Below are 22,328 nucleotides of genomic sequence, written 5' to 3' on the forward strand. Positions count from 1 at the left end.
TTATGGTTGTAGCTTTTATATTTAGGTGCTTGATCAATTTTGAGTGAATTTTTGTGTAAGGTATATCACAATAGCCTTTTAAGAAAGTATTTTCCATGAGAAAACTCTTGCACATGCAAAGGGAAAGTGTTTTTAATGTTGAAACCACTTGCCTTTATCACTATACTGTATAATGGTAAGGCATCTAAATCTTTGGTAATCTCTATAATACAAAATTGCAGCAGATTTCACCCCAGCACTTCAAGCTTTGCTTGCAATTTTGGAATCAGAAAACACTACTGGTTGGAGTACAATCAAAAAGCCATTTGAGCTGAAAGACTGATGATTATACATAGTGTGGAAGGCCATTTAACTTCCACTGTGATTATTTTATCTTCTTGAGTTGCATTTCTCTTAGTTAAAAATATGTTATATTATCACTGCCTTTTTTTCTCTTAATTTATTTATTTATATTTTTATGTTGGACCTGTACTTTTTTAAAAAATTGTTTTTGTCTTTATTTTTTTTAATGTTACAAAAAAAACATGAGGTACCCATATACCCCCCACCCCCCTCTATCACTGCCTTTGATACTACTTGTGGAATTCACACACTGTTCATGCACAGCTGTTAGTATATGATGGTTTATATCTGAATTTCCACCATTTTCTGTATTGAATGAACAATTGTATTCTGCACAAAGAGCTTCAAAAAAATTTTTTTTTGCTGATAAATGTCCACTGTTCAGAAAATTCTTCTCAACATTTACACTTGAGTTTTGGCATTTTGGCTTCCAATATACACGAAAAATAGATGATAGCAATCACTTGCAAGAATTGAAAAGATTTAATTTAATGATCTCACAGCCACACTCACAGGTTCGAAAAAATCTGTAAACAGAGGTTGAACGGTTGAAAGAGTTGTGAATCTGGGAACTAACAACAAGTCGAATTCGACAGCGGTGAAAAAAAAAAAAAAAGGTGAATTTCCTGTTTGCCTGAAGGGAGAGCTGCACCTGTAAGGCACGGTCTTCCAGAACAAAGCTGGAGTAGAACTTACAGAAGGTTTTGGGTAGCTTGAGGGTGCAAAGATTGGCGGATGTTAAAAAAAGGCGAGTGTTTCGGGCTTGAAGTATTTTCAGCTGTATTCCGGGCTCCCTAGAGTAAAGCAGCTGTGAACCCTAAGCGTTTCAGAATCAAGACTACTGGAGTGAGGCTCTTGTTGATTGGCTGTGGTCTAGAAACGTGAGGCTGTTACTGATTGGTTGACTTCTGGAACTGGGGGTTTCTCTTGGATGGCCTAGATTTCAAAAGTCTGGGGATGTCATTGATTTGCTAATTTTCAGAAGCTTAGTTACTGGAGTGAGTCTGGCATGGATCGGCTTATGACACTGATCAGAAATTATATCTAATTAACGGTGATTACTTGTTCCCTACTTGGAGCTCTGGTCAAAAGGACAGGTTTTTCCTTTCTTGACTCCTTTCTTTCATTCTTCGAACCTACTTTTGATCTCTCAGTCAAACCCGCAGGCAAGATCAGATCGCTATTTGTGGGGGTATGATTTTCAGCTAGTGCTCATTGCATAACTGATTTAACTGCCAATTACTTTGGTGGAAAATTAGCTCTACCTGATGAATTTCTGAAGCATTTACAAATCGTAAGGGAGTGCATGTAGCTCAGTGGTTGAGCAGCTGCTTCCCATGTAGGAGGTCCCGGGCTCAATCCCTGGTACCTCCTAAAAAATAAAATAAAACCTTAATACAGGACACCTAGGGCACCCTGACCAAGTCAATAGAGCATGCAGGACAAAATAATTATATACCATACATGCGCCTGGCAACCTGAGGTAAAGTCCAAGTCTGAGGAAGGGCCTGCTAGCACCAAGCTTTCCCGGCTGTGCTCAGGGAAACCCTAGAGGTCTGTGGGTGTCAGGGCACAGTGGCTCAAGGAGAAGAAGGGGTGCTGAGTGGGCAAGAGTCTGGGCTTGCAATCCCCACATCACCAAACTGCCTGGACTTCCTCATGTTCATGAATTGGATTTCTGGAGAAGATTTAAGTTAGTTTAAGAGATCCCAGGTCTCCGGTTCATTGGACTTACTCATCAGGTCAGCTAACAGGGAGGTGAGGATGGTCAACCACCACATCAGGGAGCCAAGAATGCCTGCAACTGCAAGCAGGAGCATTCCATCCATCAGCCATGCAGAATCTAAGCCCTGCTCTCAATTTAGAGGTGGAGTGGACATCACCATCCCAGGGTCCTCAGGATGGAGGAATAAAATATGGATTAGAGTGGACTTATTGGTATTCTACTATAGAACTATTGCGACTCTAACAATGGAAGAAATTGTATCATTGATGTGGAGACAGTGGCCATGGGAGATGATGAAGGCAGGAAGAGGGAAAAAGAGATGTGATATTAGGGCATTTTTGGGACTTGGAGTTGTCCTCAATGCTATTGCAGGGACAGATGTAGGACATTATATCTCCTACCATAACCTATTGAAAGGACTGGGGGAGAGTGTAAACTACAACATAAACTATAATCTATGCTGTGTAGCAGTGCTCCCAAATGTATTCATCAAATGCAACGAATGTACCACACTAATGAAAGAAGCTGTCAATGTGGGAGGAGTGGGGGTGTGGGGAGTGGGATATATTGGAGCCTCTTATATTTTTTAATGTAACATTTTGTGCCATCCATGTATCTTTTAAAAAAAGATAAGAAAAGATATATTTTTTTAAAAAGTTAGGCTAAGAGTGAAAAAAAAAGAGGTCCTGGGTTTAAAATTTTGACACCCAATGGCCACCAGTTAGATATAGATTGCATCATGGAGCTCTGACTTCTAGGGATCTGGGCCTAAGATTCCTTCCAATTCTTGCCCCATATGGCATGAGAAACTTAATTTATGGCAGAGCTGCCAGCTGCTAAGGATATACACAGTAGTTAGAGCACATAAATTTCTGGGAATTGGTGGGTATAAGTTCAACCTTGGAAAAGGATGTCAAAAGTAGAGTCCTAAAATGGACAGGAGTAGCATATGTGAGATTGAAAAATAAGAATATGTAACTGTACTTAATACAAGCCACAAATACACAAATATAGTATTTTAGTTTCTTAGCTACCAAAACAAATATAATGCAATGAGTTGACTTAAACAATGGGAGTTTATTGGCTCGTGATTTTGAGGCTAGAAGTTCAAATCAAGGCATCATCAAGGCAATGCTTTCTCTTAGAAGACTGGTGTTCTGGGGCTGGCTTCTGGTGATCTATGGTCCTTGGGTTTTCTGTTATAGAGCAAGGCAAGGCACATGGTGATCTCTCGTGGCTTCTTTCTCTTCTGGGTTCCATTGGCGTTAGCTACTGGCTGCTTCCTCTGGCTTTCTCTTTCTGTAGCCTTCCCTATGAAGCCTATATTAGTGAAATTAAGACCTATCCTGATTCAGTTGGGCTACAACCTAACTGAAGTAACCTCTCAAAAAATTCTATTTACAAGGATTACACCCACAGGAATGGATTAGGTTTAAGAACATGCTTTTCTGGAGTACATAGCTCCAAGCCACCCCACATAGGCAAGGCACAAATATATTCTTAGAAAAGAAAGTCTTAAGAAAACACAAGAAAACTCTCTGGTGGATTACTGGGTGAGCACATTTTCCCTTTAAATTCTTCCCTGGATTTACTAAGCTTTGTATAATCTTGGTTCCCAGCTCTGTTTACATGAGAGGGTCTACAGCATTAAACACACTTGATTTACCTCATCCTATCTATGGTCTTGTGTGACCTCTAACAATGCACTCAGAACTAATCTCTAGCCCAGGGCCATCTCCTGATTCCCAGACCCACATTTTCTACTACCCACAGTACATCTGGCACTTAAATCACTTAAGGTAACACTGACTGAAAAATCATACCTCCACAAATAACAATCTGATCTCTCCCACAGATTTGGGTGAGAGAAGATCAAAAATAGGTACTAGGGAGCAGGTGTAGCTCAGTGGTTGAGCACCTGCTTCCTATATATACGAAGTCCCAGGTTCATTCCTAGGTATATGGGGGTCTCTTATATTTTTTGAATGTAACATTTTAAAAAAAGTAAAGAGAGGAAAAAGAAAAAAGAATGAAAGAAAGGAAATACTCAAGAAAGGAACAGCCTGTCTTTGACTAAATTCCCATAGTAACTATGCTTCTGGAAGTTTGCAAATCTACCTGAAAAACTGACTAAGTCTCACCATCAACATGGCCCACACTGACCTCAAACACCATACCCTTCCAGATCTATACCCTAATTCAAATCCCTGCTCATTCTCTTCCTTTATCTTCAATCTCAACTGAGAAGAACAGCTTCTACCTAGTCATCCATCTTTTTTTTTATAGACTTCTCCCCACTCTTTCTCTCTAACTTTGTAAAACTCTCAAATCTCTGTCCTACTCACCATTCTCACACCCACAGTTTGGATTAAGTGTTTTATTATCTCCTTTTGTTTTGCTTACTTAGTGTTTTCCCTCATCTTATCAACCAGAGGAGGTAGAATCAGTCGGATACATTACATATATTTGATCACAAGAAATAAAATGACATGATTGTAAGGGCTGGCTAAGCAAGTCTAAAGTTCATCAGGTGGCAGTCAAGACAGGTAAATTACAGGTAAGCTGAAATTCTCAGGCACAGGCCAGTCAGGAAAGGAAGATCAATAGCAGAACAGAGTGCCGTTGGCACAAGCCAATGCTGCTGTTCACAAGAAAAAAATCTCTCTTTTGGGGAAACCTCAAGGCACACTTTTTTTCATCGAAGATCTTCTTTTGAGATAATTATAGATTCACTTGCATTTGCAACAAATAATACAGAGAGTTCCCATATACCCTTTCCTCAGTTCCTCTGTATAGCAACATCTGGTAAACCTATAGTACAGTATCATAACCAGGATATTGACATTGATACAGTCGATATACAGAACTTTTGCATCACAACGAGGGACCCTCATGTTGCCTTTTACTAGTAATTATCACCTTACTCCCAGTCCACCCTCCCTTAATGCTTGACAACCATTAATCTATCCTCTACTTCTAAATTTTTACCACATGAAGAATGTTACATAAACAGAATCATATAATGTGTAACCTTTTAGGGTTGGCTTTCTTCACTGAGCATTATTTTGTACAGATTCATCCAGGTTGCAACCTGTAGCAATAGGTCATTCTCATTTATTGCTTAGTGGTATGTCATGTTATGGACGCACAGAGTTTGTTTAACCATTCATCCATTGAGGGACATGAGAGTTGTTTCCAATTTTTAGCTACTATGGATAAAGCTGCTATAAAATTTTTGTATAAGTTTTTGCATGAATATACATTTTCATGTCTCTGGGTGAAATGCCTATGAGTGCAATTGCTACGTTGTGTGGTGGTTGCATAGTTAGTTTTATAGGAAAATGCAATACTGTTTTCTAGAGTACCTGTACCACTTTACATCCCCACCAGCTATGTATGAGTGATCCACTTTTACTGCACCCTTGCCAGCATTTGCTTTTTTCACTTTTTTAAATTTTAGCCATTCTAATAGGTTTGTAGTGCTATCTTTTGATTTAATTTGCATTTTTTCCTGATGGCTAATGATGTTGAACACCCTTTCATGTGCTTATTTGCCTTTTATATATCCTCTTCCATGAAATATCTGTTCATGTCTTTTGCCCATTTTCTAATTCGATTTTTTTATTCTGTTGAGTTTTCAGAGTTTTTGTGTATTCTAGATATTTGTCCTTGGTCAGATATTTTATTTGAAAATATTTTTTCACAATCTGTGCCTTGTCTTTTCATCTTCTTAACATAGTATTTCATAAAGCAAAAGTTTATAATTTTTCTGAGGTCTAGTTTATTAATTTTCCCTTTTATAGGTCATACTTTTGATGTCAAGCCTAAGAATTCTTCTGTTTTTTTTCTAAAAGTTCTATAGTTCATAATATTCAGTTAATTTTTAGGTGAGGTATGAGAGTTAAGAAGATATTCATTTTATTGTCTGTGAATATCCAGTTCCTCAAGTACCATTTGTTTTGTCCATTAAATTTCTTTGCATTTCTATCAAAACTAAATTGGGCAGGGGAAGCAGACTTGGTCCAGTGGTTAGGGCATCCGTCTACCACATGGGAGGTCCGCAGTTCAAACTCCGGGCCTCCTTGACCCGAGTGGAGTCAGCCCATGCGCAGTGCTGATGCGCGCAAGGAGTGCCCTGCCACGCAGGGGGTCCCGTGCGTAGGGAAGCCCCACTCACAAGGAGTGCGCCCCGTAAGAAGAGCCGCCCAGCGCGAAAGAAAGTGCAGCCTGCCCAGGAATGGCGCTGTGCACACACAGAGAGCTGACACAACAAGATGACACAACAAAAAGAAACACAGATTCCCATGCTGCTGACAACAACAGAAGCAGACAAAGAAGAAGATGCAGCAAATAGACACAGAGAACAGACAACCGGGGCGGGAGGGGGGAAGGGGAGAGAAATTAAGTAATTAATTAATTTGGGCCTATTTGTGTGGTTCTATTTATAGGTTCTGTATTCTGTTCCATTGTATATATGACTTTCTCTCCATCAATACCACAAAATCGACATAATTGAAGCTGTATAATAAGTCTTGAAATCTGGTAGACTGATCCTACCCATTTTATTCTTCTTTCCTAAAATATTGTTTAATTATTCTAGTTTCTTTAACTTTCCCTATATTTTTTAGAGAAATATTGCCTGTATCTTAAAATAAAACTACTTGCTTAGGTTTTTATAGGAGTTGCATTAAACCTGTATATAATTTGGGAGATAATTGACATCTTTACTATATTGACTCTTCCAATTCTTCAATACTGAATGATTTTTCATTTATTTAAATCTTCTTTGATTTCTTTCATTAGAGGTTTTTAGACCTGTATATATTTTTTTCTGTTTACATCTAAGCATTTCATTTTTGTATGATTGTAAATAGTATTGCATTTTTCATATTGGTGGCCACATTCATTGTTAGCATATAGTATATAATAGAATTTTGTATATTTATCTTTTATTCTGTGACCTTGCTGAACTCCATTATGAGTTCAGGTTTTAATATTTGTATTAAATACTGGAATTTCTGCATAGACAATCATGTCATCTGCAAAGAATGCCAGTTTTATTTCTTCCTTCCTGATCTGTATGCCTATCATTTATTTTTCTTATCTTTTTAAATTGACTAGGACATCTAGCACTATGTTGAATAAGAGTGGTGAGAGCAGTCATCCTTGTCTTGTACTCAGTCTTAAAGGGAAAATAGTAAATCTTTCACCATTAAGTGTAACAGTAGCTCCAGAGTTTTTATAGATATTCTTTATCAAGTTGAGGAAATTTCTTTCTATTCTTATTTTCCTGACAATTTTTATAATGAATATGTGTTGAATTTCGTCAAATGTCTTTCCTACATCAACATATATGGTTTTGTGATTTTATTCATTAACATGTTAATATGATGAAATACAATAGATTTAAAATATTGAATTAGCCTTGCATCCATGTAGCCTTTTTTGTATGGCCTTTCAACCATATGAATCATCTACCCAGGCTATCAAGGATATTCTCCTTTCCTTAAAGCCAATTGATTAGGAACTTTAATGACATCTGTAAAATATTTTCACAGCAACACCTAAATTAGTGTTTTATTGAATAATTGGGGATAATTGCCTAGCTAAATTAATTTTCTGTTTAGCCTAATTAGAAATCAAGGAAATATAAATTAAAATAATAATGACAATATTTTAACCAGAAAATATTAAGCCAGAAATTGTTAAAGATTGACAAAATAAAACATCTGTGAAAGTATAGAGTATTCACATACAATAATTTATGAGACTATAAATTGAAATGGCATTTTGGAAATGAAATTTCCCATGTATTTACAAAAATGTAAAATAATTATACCTTTCCCCCTTTAACCCATTTTCCACTCCACTATGTCTTTCTTCAACAAAATGGGCATAAGAATTCATGTTCAAGATGTCAATTTTATTTCAATTTATCATAGCAAAGAGTAGGGAAAAAAACTGTGTCCATCAGTAGGAGAATGGATTAATTAATTATAGCACAAAAATGTTACACTACTAAGTAGTAGTTACAAAAACAAGGAAGAAATATTTGTCTTACGTCCTATTAAGGAAAGACACTGCATTTTTTTTTTAATTGGCAAAGGCAACTGGTAGAACAATATGTAAATCACTACCCTAGGGTATTAGCCAAAAGGGTACTGATGCAAAACACCAGAAATCAGTTGGTTTTTATAAAGGGTATTTATTTGGGGTAGAAGCTTACAGTTACCAGGCCATAAAGTGTTGGTTACTTTCCTCACCAAAGTCTATTGCCAGACATGGTTGCCAATGTCTATGAGGGTTCAGGCTTCCTGGGTTCCTCTCTTCCCAGAGCCTGTTTATCTCTGGTCTCAGCTGCCCTGCTTTCTCCACATGGCCAACTGTAGACTATCAGGTGACTGGCTCTGTCTTTCTCCCCAGGGCTCGATTCTCTCCAGGTTCAGCTGCTCCACTCCTCTGTGTGCTTGCTTTCCAGGCTCCAGGATCAAAACTACAACCTCCCTTCTCTGCGGTGAAGTTTTTCTGTGAGTCCCCGCCCACCAAGGGGGCAGGGGATGCAATGTCCTACTGAAGTGGCACAATCAAAGCCTTAATCATTATTTAATCAAGCAAAAGCAAAACCTCTGAATCCAATACACTCTAATAAGGAAAAGAGTAGTTTACAAATATAATCCATTATTTTTTAATATATATATATTAAAACATTTATATATGAAAGTGTCTAGAATCAACTTTAATATAATATACCTAAGATTTTCAGTTGTGGTTACCACTAAAAGGGGAATGAATTTGGGGGGAGATTTACAATGATTGGAAATGTAGTTCTGTGTTGTTGGAATTTTTTGCAACAGGACTGTATGCACTATTTCTATTGTAATTAAAATACTTAAATAAGCCTAATGACAAAAATAGTAGCTGCATGTTAGTGAGATAAAGTAGCTGTTAGCTTATGAAACGGACAAAATCTGTAAAGTTTGTTTTGTACATAAAATTTGATGTGCATTGGCAGGAGCTCTCTGCTGTTAGTTGATCTATAGATGAAGGCTGCTTCCATCTTGAAGTTCCACCATTTCAACATGCAGTCTCCACGTTTACTGCTGAATGGAAAAGAAAGTATGGAAGTGCTACGCTGGTTCTCAAATGTCTTAGCCTGGAACTGACCAACAATGCTGCTGACTGTATTTTAGTGGCAAGGGCTAGCACAGTATCTGGTGCAAATTTAGTTAGAAAGGATTGTACTAGGTAATGTGCTATTTGAGCACAGAAAGGGAAAGATGACAAGAGGAGGATGAGCACTGGCAGTCTCTTCCATAAACTGTTATAGTGTAGATGCTCAATAAAGAGCAACTACCATAATTTGTTATTACAAAAATCATCTTCCTTAGAGGAGTTCTTAAAAATGTAAATTTGTCGTGAAATTCACGAAGTTTTTCGGGTGTTTTGTGGTGGGTGTTTTCAAACACAAAATTACATCTAATTTTCAAAAGTACCAAGAATAGAGGGTCTACCCCATTTCACTCAATAACATTTTTATACACTGACCTTTGCAATAACCCCTATAACCAAAGCAGGAGGAATTTAATTCTTCCTTTCGATACATGGTCAAAATCTTGACTTTTGAGTCCATGTGACATGTCATCTGACTGAAAATGGTTGAACACCTGTATAGATAATATTAGGCACACCGAAATCCAGGGTATTTCTTAGAAAAGTACATAGACAAGAGACAGTGGAAGGACGGTGATTTCTTTTTCTGTTCAAATCAAAGCTTGCATGTCTGACAAGGACATCCCTAGAGGGATTCCGGGGTTTTTAGGAATTCAACCTCTGGAGATGTGTGCTTACATAATGATTTCAATGGTCTTTTCTCATCGACCACTTAGGAAGAAGTCTTTGATTTTGACCTAGGAGGTATACTTACTCCTAGGTATATGTGTTCAGTTTTCGAATGACACCCTATTAAAAATCCTTCTGCAAATCCTTCTAAATTCAGAGTTACATCCCCCAAATATGATAGATTCTGTGCCAATTGTATTCCACCAACTATCCCATTTGGAAAACGCTTTGAGAGAATGGTGAAGGTGCTGTTGAGGATCACCATGTATCTAAACCTCAAAACACAAGTGAATTTTTACATTAAAGGGGCTGTTGTTAATAGAGGGATCCCATGGAGGGGAACAAACAGGGGATGTCTGCAGGAGGTGGGATGCCCTGTTTCAGAGACAGGGCTTGTAACTCTGGGCTGTGTGTTCCATTGTGAGCAGAATGCAGCCTTCAGAAGGGGACACAGTGAAGAGATGTTCAGCAGATCAGTATTCAGAGAACAAGATCTGGACAAAAATGCCACTCTATGAGTAGAGACAGCTCTCAAGGAACGGGGGCTGGGGACAGCAGGATTCTAAGTAAATAAAGCCCACAGACAGTCCCCCAAATTGTACTTGATTCTCACTTTCACATTTCTTCTTTAAGCCTGCATATAGTACTTTGACCATAAAGCCCTTCGTTTATTGTCTGCAAGACATTATGGAATAGTGAGAAGAAAGATGAATTAAGTAGCAGAAAGTCAGTCTCAGCCTGGGAAGAGTAGAACATGGTGCTCTCTAGACAAATTCAGACCAAGGGACTAGTTCAAACTCTGTCATTTATTGGCTGAGTGAACTTGGGCACATTATCAAATTCTTTAGGACTTGGCCTCTTAATCTGCGAGGTTGGTTTGATAAACCCTGTCCTATATTATTGATGGAATATTAAGTAATATATATATATAAAGTACTTAACATTGACTGACATGCAGTAGGTTTTTAATGAATGGAACTTATTGCTATTATTAGTTTTCACCCAACACTCTACCACTCTCTCCCCTGGAATTTTTTTATCCAGGAGACCTGGCACATAAAATCATTTTAAAATATTGCTTAGCAAGCAAAACTAAAAAACCTTCCCCTTTGGAAGATATATTACCGAATTTGGGTGTGGAAAAGTCTTTTCCAGCTGAATGAAGCTCAAAGCTCCTAAAATTTGTAAGACCAACTCTTTCCCTTCCTCCAAGCTTCTCCTCCATCAAAACCATTCCTTTTTTCATCTATTCTTACACACACACACCAGTAATCTAGCCCTTATTGTTTAGAAAAAATATACCCAAAATAAATTATAAAAATGAATTTAGAATGGAGTGGGCTCTGGTTCTGCCAGAGCAAGGTAAACAGTGCCAGACCAGGTGCTGCTGACACCTCATTGCCATAACACACATATTTCACACCAACTCCTTCAAGATGATGTCCTTTAAAAATTGGGGAACTAAGTTCACTTGCACTGGAACAAGATGCAGGTAAACTTCCATTCCTGTGCCAGGAGCAGATTTATTTCTAGTTTAACAACAACTCCAAAGAAATGCTAAGTGAAGTTTTCGATTCCAGGCTAATGTTTACAACTCTGAGATATACCAGAATGTCTTGTCCCTGCTCACCACTCCCCCAGTCTCATTTCATTTACCACCAACTTAACTTAAAATTACTTGCCACAGAAGGCCTTGCAGTTTCCCAAAGTTCCAACCTGCGTTGTCTCAGAATATATACACTTGACTGCTCTCGCATGGCTCTCACCCGTTTACCCCTTTTACTTGTCCTTATGGTCTTAGATGATACCCACTGTCATTCTTATATGACTGCTGCTCCTGGACTCTGACATTCCATGGAGAGGGGCTGGATCTTGTTCATCCTAAGGTCCCCAGTATTAGGGCAGTGCCTTCCAAAGAGTAGATGATCAATTAATGTTTGGGAAATCAATGAACCAGTGATCATGAAATCTAATTGATTAGTATTTAAAACATCCTACATTTTTAAATAAGCCAAGCAAATCCAGGTATATATATTTTAGTTTTACAGAAAAGGCTAAAAGAGATAAGAGAAACCAAGAATGGATCATCTTTTATATTTTTCTCTTTATTTATTGATAACATATATTGTATTGGTGAGTTCTACATTTCCAAGGAAATGCCAATCTCGATGCCATTTCACTTTTTTCCAGATCACAAAGATGATGGAGGGTTTCCCGATTTGTTTTACGAAATAACAGAAGCGTATTCTTGAACATGAAAAACTGATGTCACTCATTAGATATTTATACTAATTAAACATTCTATTAAAAGAAACAAGTATGAGGAACACATGCAAAAAAAGATGAATCTTCAAGGCACCTGTATCAAATAAGAATACACAGAAGTTACATACTGTTTTCCCTATAAGCCCACACCAGCCCCCTACCCCACTATTTAGAATATCAAGAGCCCTCTTCACAGAAAAGTGAAAAATTTCTCTCAGACTTCACTAAGGTTGGGAAAAGCTAGTGAACCTGGCAGTGGAACTTGCAGTAGCCAGGGTGGTAGTGCCAGCTTTGTCTGCAATTCTTGCTTGGCCTCTTTCTTGCTCATCTTTCAAAGCCTCTTCATACTGTGACAAGAAGCATCTGGGGCTCGTCCCATGGATCTTGGCCAAAAACTCCAGCAACTTCATCTTGTTGGCTTCAGCCTGGGCTCTTGGGCCCCACAGGAATTCATAGCGTGGAGGATCACTGTTAGGCACCTGCCGGTACTCCAGGTACTTCTCCTTCACAAAATCTCCGGTGATGATCTTCCTGGGCTCCCCAAAGAGGAAGTGCTTCCTCCCAGAGTATATATTCATCATATTCATCACTTCCCAGACTTCTTCCTCAGTGGCACAGTTGCCCTTCATGAAGATCACACCCAGGATAAGTATCAGGAGGCCAGTCTTGGGCATGCCATCATCACCACTCAGTCTTCCATCATAGGTGAGGTCCAGTTTGTTGACAAGGAGATAGCAGTGGCTCTTAGGGTCGACCTCCTTCACATCAATGCCAAAGAGCAGCTCCATGCAGTCAGTGGTTCTCCTGAGGATCTCAGGGAAGTAGTCTTTGTACTTTTTGATGACACTCTTCAGCATGTCTGCCTTTGTGATGGGCTCATTCAGTTGATACTTGAGCAGCAGGAAATTGACCAGCAAATCCACTCTCTCCTTCAGAGGATCTCTGGACATATTCTCAATGCCTTGTGGGAACTCTGCAGTGCTTCGACCGTCGTCCTCTTCTTGGCTGCTAGAGCCCTCATTTGACTGAATAGAGGAGATGGCTCTGAAGATAGAGGAAGAGTGACAGGCACTCTCGTGACCCTGGAGATTCTTGGGTGCTCCAGGAGCAGAAGTATCCTCCAGGGTGCAAGGGACCAGAGACAAGGAGGAGAAAGAAGATATGTAATCTGCAGTCTCAGGAACCTGTGCAAACTCCAGGCCCTGAGTCTCATAGTAGACCTGAAGGCATTGCTCACTGGTGCAGTTTAGACTCTCCTGTTCCTGAGACATGATGACTCTTGTGGTCTGCAACTGGCAGTAGTGAGTGTAGGAGAGCAGGCAAAGGGGTCTCACAGCCTAAGGGAAAAAGGGAGGATGTGAGTGGCTTCAGCTGGTAAACAACTGTGGCAGCCCTCATGAAATACACCTCAACAGACCACCTCCAATGCTCTTCTCCTAGGGGCATGAATCTAGGACTATGCATGTCTCCTGTCTTCCTGGAATCCCTGCTCCTTTAACAACCTGAAGGGAGAAGTGGAAATGTTCCTTAAGATACAGTCAGCCATCCCAAGCTGAGAAATCTTTAGGATGACAATAGGAAAGTCAGGGTTGAGGTCTGTGGGGCCCCTTCTGTATCCCCTCCTTCCTCACTGAGGGTCTTCACTTTGACACCTGGTATTGACTGGGACACCTTCTCTTCAGAACTAGCTCTAACCTCCTCAGACCAAGGCAGTCACTTCCGTGATACCCCTGAGCAGGAATCCTAACAAATCTATCCAGGACTTCCCAGGTAGATTGTTTGGGACCCCCATTGGGCTGTGGTGGGTGGTCCCTTAGGATAATCACTTTACCCCAGAAGGGAATCTATTGACCTTTGTCGGGCCCCCCTGCACACCAGGCCTGACCTCCCTACATCACCCAGGTAGAAGTTAGGGGGCATCTCCCTCAGACAGCTCTCCCTGGCTTCCCAGACCTGACAACAGGTGAGGGCCTCTATGGTTCCCGTCCATTCTGTGAAGAGTGGTCCCATTATTCCTCACTTAGGTTTGGTCTTTACCTGGATACCCACAGGCCTGAGAACGTCCCCTCTGCTGACCTGTGGCCATGCCTCTCATTCCACTTCGTGAACTCTATTCTGAGGAAGTAGTCTCCCCCATCTGATTCCAGGGCATCATAGAACAGACATCATAGGAGGAACTCTATTCTGTGGGGTTCCCTCTTTCAGGGTGAGTAATCTCAGGTCTCACTTAGGGCCCTAACCAGAACTATTGACAGGCCCTGGGCACAGCTCTTTGTTGAGCTGGGGACTCCGTCTTAGACCAAAGCCCCTATCTCCCGGAGGCAACCTCTGAAGAATAAATAAAAGGGGCGCCTCAGACTGAAAGCTATTCCAGGCCCTCCCATGGCTGATAGCAGAGGCGGGGTTTTGTTGAGGCTCCTCCCTTCTGAGATCGGTAGGCCCCTTAGCCTCCAGAATACTGACCTGGCCTCCTGGTAGTGCCCGGGACTTCACTCCTCCCTCTGCTAATCCAAGGCAGCGCCCCTCAGACCGAGGCCTCAGCTCCCTCCCAGAATTCCTGAGCGGAAGTGAGGGGCATCACTTCCGGCCTTTTGTTCATGGGGTTTCCCAGCATTCATCGCAGGAGTGCGAGTCTGTGGAACACGCTATGTTCTCGCTCAGGGTTACACCTGGGCACCTTCAGGACCCAGGAATCCTCCCTAGCTGACTTTAAGCCATACTCTTCAAACCAAGGTCCTCACTGTGGGAAAATCCCCAGGGGAAGGTCAGCGCGGGACCACTGGCCACACCTGCCCCTAGCTTCCCAGGACTGAGAGCAAACGTGGGGTTCTATGCCTTCTTCCCTTCTTGGGTGAGTATTTTCCTCAGTCCTCACTCAGAATCCGAGTCATGGCTCCATCTTTTTTTATTAAATGCTTCCTGAACGACGCTGCTTTGCTGCTAATCTCTGCATTTGCCCCCTACAACCCTACAACAATATGTATGAGAGATTTTTTATGATTCCCAGGCTAAATGCTGCGTGGAGAAGCTGCCCCAAATGCGTGTGTCCAGGACAACTCCTGAGCTGTCAGAGAAAAAGCAAACCTTCTCATTGCATCTCTTCACCAGCCAGACAAACTCTTGTGAAGATCTGAAAGATTTACTTTTCTACAGGGAGGAGCCTTGTGTAAACACATGTTTACATTATCTTGTCTGTATCCTAGGAAACATTCTATCACTTCCTGTTGTGATGCAGTCATGAGTTCTTACTTGCTCTTACATGATTTGTGTTCACTCAGTAACTAATTGAAATATTACAGCAAGAAAGAGACTTAGAAATTGTCATTTTATGGTTGAGGAGCCAGAAGCACAGGACAGTGGCGATTTACCCAAGATCATACAGGCGGTGTGTGCCAGAGGAAGGATTAGAACCCAAATCTCTGAGAATTAGCCCAGGAGGACCCTTCACAGTGGATACTTGTTTCCGTTGGTGCACTCTCAATGACTGAGGGCATCTGCCTCAATAGTAGAGTGTTTTGCAAATAATTTGGTACTCATCAGAATTGAAAATACTGAAGTAATGCTCTAATGACTATTTTCTCATCCTAAAAATTCAAAATATAACACAATTCTCTGTTGACTTCTCTACTATCCCCTTTCTCATCCCCAACACGACCTTATTATGAATTTATTCTCTATAGATATAAATGTGCATTTGACTTACATAAGTGCAATGATACAATATGCATTGTTTCCTTTCCTCCTCCAGTTAATCATGCATTGAAGCTTTTCCATGCCAATCTTCAGAGTGACTCTAAAGTCTGAAAACCCAGGTAGTGGTATTTTATTATTATTTCATAGATTGAATAGATCTTTAAGGGTATTTTATATATTTGTCTACATTTCCATACTTTGTAAAAGCTCTCTATATAGATTTACTATTTTTTAATTTTTAATAATAAAATTAATGGCTAACTCTAAAATTAAAACTCTCACAGATATTTGCCTTTAAATATCATCGTGAGTACTAAGAGAGTTGAGATATATAATTAGCTTGCTAGGCAATGATCATGAGAATTAATAAACCATTCTTTCCACAGATCATGAGAAGTATGAGAAACAAATAAATAAAAAGGTTTAGTACTGCTGTACTATAACTTTGTCTTTATAGCCTTACATCTGCATTTCTAGTTCTTGATCTGCAGGCTTATCTCACAAAGCCCTGTTGATCACATTGATGAAATACCAAGGCAGAATCCTACTTACATCTCTTCATTTCATCTCTTATATTAACTCTTATGTACTACAGTATTAACAAAATATTTTTGTTCTTCTGTTTCATACATGTTTGCTGTTTGAAGAGAGAGATTATTGATAGACTGTGTACAATTAATGCCATCCAGGATTTTAATGCTTCCTTCTTAATTTTATCCAGTCTTTGAGTCTACACCGTGCCTCATTTGAAAACAAAGGTACTTGAAAATGGAAGAAATTCTGAATTACATTGTTTAATGTGGGGTATTTCAGTACTACATTAAACACAATCCTGTACAAAAAAAAGTATTTAATACTGGAGGTGTTCGTGCAAGTCAAGTGTGGAAGGTTTTTCTATGGAAGTGTTAATTGTCGTGACCATTGAGGGAGGTGGATTTGGGGTAAAACACCATCTACATTGGCAAGTGAGAGAATGAGATAGTGAAACCATCTGGACCTGGTGCTTTGAGTTTTCAATTGTTATTAGTTGTTGCTTCAATTTCTTTACTAGATACAGACCTCTTCATATTATCTGTTTTGCTTTGTGTGAGTTTTAGGAGATTGCATCTTTCAAGGAATTAGTCCATTTCATCTTAAGTTATCAAATTTGTGAGTACTGAGTTGTTCATAATATACATTATCACCCTTTTAGTGTTTATGTGATCCATAGTAATGGTGCTTCTTTTGTTTTGATCTCAGTAATTTGTGTCTTTTTCACTTTTTTTCTTTGTTAGCCTAGCTAGAGGTTTATCAGTTTTATTGGTCATTTCAAAGAATAAGCATTGGTTTTGTTGATTTTCTCTATTGTTTTCCTGTTTTCAATTCAGATTTTTGTTTTAATTTTCATTTCTTTTCTTCTACTTAGCATGGATTTAAATTGCTCTTCTTATTCTAGGTTCCTAAGGTGGAAGCTTAAATGATTTATTTTAGATCTTTCTTCTTTTCTAATATATGAATTAATGTTATAAATTGTTCTCTAAGCACTGCTTTTGTTGTATCTCACAAATTTTGATAAGTTGTATGTTCATTTCTATTTAGTACAAAATATTTTTTTAACTTTCTCTTGAGATTTCTTCTTTGACCTCTGTCTTAATTAAAAGTATGTTGTTTACACTCCTGGGTGTTTTTGCCAGAGAAATAAAAGCTTATGTTCACACAAAAGCTTGTATGTAAATATTCATATCAACTTTATTTTTATGTGTGAAAAAACTAGAATCAGCTCAGATGTCCATAACAGGTAAATTGTTTAAAATGCCATGGACAGCTACTCAACAATAGAAAGGAACAATCTATTGATACATGCAAAAACTTGGATAACTTTCCAGGGAATTATGCTGAACAATCTCTTAAAAAACATCAATTTCCAAATGGTACATATTATACTCTTCCATTTAATTTTTGAAATGAAAAAAAGGGAAATTGAGGACAGATTTGTGGCTTCCAGGGGTTAGAGGAGAAGGTGGTGAGGAGAAAACACGTGGTTCTAAAATGGCAACAGGAGGGATCTTTGTGGTGATGGAACTTTTCAGTATCTTGAGTGTGGTGGTGGATACACAAACTTTTGCAGGTGATATAATTGCATAGAATTAATTCATATACACAAAAGTACAAGTAAAGCTTGAGAAATATGAGTACGACTAGTGCATTATAACAATATTAATATCCTGGTTGCATTATTATAGCAGAGTTTTTTTCATAATATTACTATTGGGGAAAACAGGGCAAAGTGTATGAGGTTCCTTTGTATTAGTTCTTAAAATTGCATGTGAATCTTCAAGCATCTTAATTTAAAAATATGACTGGGATGTAAAATGAGAAAATACATTTACTTCAGCATATTCCATTGAAACAATCTTTGTATTCAGTAACCTCCAAGGATTTGTTCATCTCAAAATGTCCAATAAACTTTTTTTTCCCCAACAGATTTCTACATCCAGCTGTGATGTTTCATGGAATGAGACCTCCCTACTGATAAAAGTAAATTCTACCTTTACTTTCTTTATTCCAGTCAAGGACAAATGTTTGTTGAATATCCATTTTGAGCAAGTTACTTGATTTCCTCACTCTTTGGTTCCCCATTTCTGAAGCAAGGTATTGGAGTAAATAATGTCTGCATTAGTCAGCCAAAGGTGTGCTGATGCAAAGTACCAGACATCTGTTGGTTTTTATAAAGAGTATTTATTTCGGATAAAAACTTACAGTTACAAGGACCTAAAGAGTCCAACTCAAGGTACAAAAAGAGGTACATCTCACCCAAGTCAGTTGCCACATGTTGAAGTAAGATGGTGGGCCTGGTTTCTCCTTCCTTTTTCCTCTTAAAGCTCCATGGGCCCAGCTTCTGATCTCAGCTGTGGGCTGACATACAGTTTCTTTCTTTCCAGGCTTCCTCAGCTCAGCTACTCTGTTCTCTTCAGCTGCAAGCTATCAGTCAAATGACTCATCTTTCTTCCTGGGGCTGCAGGATCAAAATTGTCTCTTCTGCTGTGTCTATGGAGCTCTCTTTCCCATGTACCTTCTTCTGTGTGTCTTCTTGAGTGAGTGTCCATTTATATCAGCCCACTAAGAGGGTGGAGACTCAATGCTGAGCTACACCCTCCTGATTTGTTTGAATCAAATCCCCAATCTTGATTTAGTCAAGTAAACAAAAAAAATCTTTAAATTTAATACAATCAAAGTGTGTACAATTTAATACAATCAAAGGCCCAGAGGAATAGACCAGTTTACAAACATAATATCTTTTCTGGAATTCATAAATAATATCAGAGTGCTATAATGTCTAAGATACTTTCAACTTTATTGTTACTTTTACAATTTTCCTATAGGCTTAAGATTTTTCTAAAACTGAAGAGATATATAAGAATAGGTATTATAACACAGAAGAGAGATAATGAACTTTGTAGAAAAAAACATCAGATTCAAACCTTAGTTCTTCTGCTATTTGCTCTGGGACTTTGGTGCCCTACAGTTTCCTTATCTGGCAAATGTGTTTGATATACCTATCCTCACAGAATTGTCTTGAGAATTAAGTAAAAATACATGGCAAAGTATCTAACACATAGTAGCTCAATAAACAGTAGTGACTGATCTTTTCTGCCTTTGTTCACATTGCTCACCCTCCACTTACTGAGAGGGTACCTGTGCAAAAAAGAAGTATATACCAGTACAATGCTCTATGAAATGAGCAGTTTATACATAATGGAATTGTGTCAAATATTTTTTGGAACAACAGAATTCAAATGAGGCTTATCTCCTCCAGTCCCACTTAGTTCTAAACCCTAACCCTAATTCCTTCTCGACTGCTGCCTTGATTTGACTTTTATTTTTTTTTACTTCTTGATTAACCCTTTGTATAACAAATAATCAAGTGAAGTCTGAATCCATTCCCTTAATACCACTATGATCAAAAATATAGAGAGCAAAGGTAAAAGCTGAGGATAAGATGATTAATTTCAATTCTGATTTGAGAGGTAGATCACCTGCTGATATGAGAGGCCCTTGAGCCTGAACATCCCTAGAAAGACAACTTCTTCAGTTTCATCTTAGTTTAAAGATTAATAACTGTTGTCTCAGGCAGCCACTGGGCCCTGATGCTTTATTAAAAATCAGGGGAAAAAGTATGAAATCACAAATCCTTTGTTAGAATCTTTTTATGGGTATTAGAGAAAATGTTAAGGACTTTCAGATGCTTAAAATAAAAGGTATTGCAAATAATTATGAAAGTCTTGAGTTATCCATAACATCCTAAGTTTATGTAAGTCAAATTATTTTATGTAGTTGGTTTTGCATGACTTTGTAGGGCCTCAGCAAGTCCTTTAATGATGACATTTTAGAACAAGAGGTAATCTAGTCCAATACTTTTATTTTAAAGTTGAGGAAACCAAGTCCCATAAAACTTGATTGAAGTTAATTCAGCAGTTAAGAACAATGTGGCACAATTTCCTACAGGTATGATTCTGGCAAAATACATAATCTTTCTATGCTCTGAAGAACTTATCTGTAAAATAGAGCTACAATACTTAAGTACCCCACCTTTTGGTAAGCTTGACAGAAAGAATGAATGTATAAAATATTTAACAACATATCTGGCACATATTAAAATCTCATTAATGGTAGCTGTTATTATTAGCCTGGGGTCATGCAACTGATTTTAGGATGGGGTATAGAATCTATAATTATAATGAATTATTATCTGAAAAAAATGAATCAGACCCTCCTACTTCATATATTACTTAAGGAGAAGAAAATTTTACATTATGTTTATTCTTATCTTTAATGTAGGTTGCAGGGGTAGCAATGCAGAATATTTTTTTCTCTATTTTTTTTAAATGTTACATTCAAAAAATATAAGTGGTCCCCATATACCCCCCACCTCCCTCACCCCACTCCTCCCAATTCAACAAACTCTTTCATCATCATGGCACATTCATTGCATTTGGTGAATACATTTTGGAGCACGGCTGCACCACTTGGATAATGGTTTACATTGTAGTTTACACTCTCCCCCATTCCACCCAGTGGGCCATGGCAGGACATACAGTGTCCAGCATCTGTCCCTGCAGTACTACCCAGGACAACTCCAAGTCCTGAAAATGCCCCCACATCATATCTCTTCTGCCCTCTCCCTACCCTCAGCAGCTACTGTGGCCACTTTTTCCACATCAATCCTACAATTTCTTCCATTACTAATCATAATAGTTCCATAGTACAATATCAGTAAGTCCACTCTAGTCCATACTCTATTAGGTCAACTGCCACACCAGGGAACCAAAAGTGCCTACAACTGCAAGCAGGATAATTGCATCCATCATCCATGTGGAATGCAGAATTTTTAAATCTTCATTATCCTCAAAGGAGGCCCAAATTCCTTGTGTTAAAAGTTTTGTTACAGTGGCATTTAGAAAAATGCTTCAGTAGATGTCAACTGGTTATTTAGAAAAACAAGCAAAATTTGTTTTCCTGTCAATTCGTATAAATTATTTTACATCTGGAAAAAAAATCCATATGTACTTAGTGATTTTAATCCAAGCAAATATGCTCAATAAATTATGATGGAAAAAAAAAAAGAGAATTCCAATATGCATATTTTTGGTATTTGAAAAGGCCTTATTATGTTATTTTGTTCTTAAATAAAATTTTGAGTTTTATACACAGGGGAATCTTTGCCTAATAAATAATACCTTGCATAATTAGGAGAAGTAATTTATTTAGGAATAATTTAACAGTTTCTGTTTCTTATAAGTCATCTGCCAGTTCCTATTTCAAAATACAAAATGAATACTTACATTCTATAATTCCTTCTAAATTTAAGTCCATTCTTTTCTTTTCCATCCAGTATCTTTGAACCTATACTGTATATTTATTTCATAGTCTGTTTATTTCATGCCATTGTGTATTTTGTTCCACTCTATATTCCTTCCTATTTAATTGGATTTTCTTTTAATTTCTTTAGTATTTTATTTCATTCTACATTCTATTCCATTTCTTTTCACATATAACATTATGTTGTTTGTTTTATGCCATTGGCCATTAGATATTTATTTCCATTATCCTTTATGTTCCATATTTCCATTATATTCTCAACCTCTGTCCCACTCAATTTCCTCCATTATATTCATTTCCCCTGTAATTCATTCTCCATTTCATCCCATTCTGCAGTCCATTTCAAATCTATGTTCTACTCCATATTATTTAACATTCCAAGTACATTTCCCTTCTATTTTGTGTTGTGTTTTATTACAGTGGCTCATCCATTCCACCAAACATCTCATTCCATTCTATCAAATTGGCTAGAACAGAGAGTGACTTTCAGGAAGACAGCATCCCAGTATTTTATCAATGAATTACAAATGTGCATGGCTTTTTTCGAATAAGCTCCACTTCTAGGAATTTGTTCATAACAAAGACACTTTTAAGATATGAACAA

General features: G+C 38.3%; 1 protein-coding gene across 1 annotated transcript; it reads right to left on the reverse strand.

Moving 5' to 3' along the window:
• Positions 1–12,267: 12,267 nt before the first annotated feature.
• LOC101429389 (melanoma-associated antigen B16-like) lies at positions 12,268–14,721 on the reverse strand. The gene is made up of 2 exons (XM_004447974.3): positions 14,636–14,721; positions 12,268–13,509 (listed from the first exon to the last, which is right to left on the reverse strand). The coding sequence occupies exon 2, from the start codon at positions 13,441–13,443 to the stop codon at positions 12,397–12,399; it is 1,047 nt and encodes a 348-aa protein (XP_004448031.1). The 5' UTR covers positions 13,444–13,509; positions 14,636–14,721; the 3' UTR covers positions 12,268–12,396.
• Between the last annotated feature and the right edge of the window lie 7,607 nt (positions 14,722–22,328).

Source organism: Dasypus novemcinctus, chromosome X (genome assembly GCF_030445035.2).
Source record: "Dasypus novemcinctus isolate mDasNov1 chromosome X, mDasNov1.1.hap2, whole genome shotgun sequence".
Lineage (NCBI taxonomy): Eukaryota > Metazoa > Chordata > Mammalia > Cingulata > Dasypodidae > Dasypus > Dasypus novemcinctus.

Bases quoted from the DNA above. Each gene is read 5' to 3' on its own strand.
- LOC101429389 (XM_004447974.3), bottom strand. From the start codon at position 13,443: ATGTCTCAGGAACAGGAGAGTCTAAACTGCACCAGTGAGCAATGCCTT.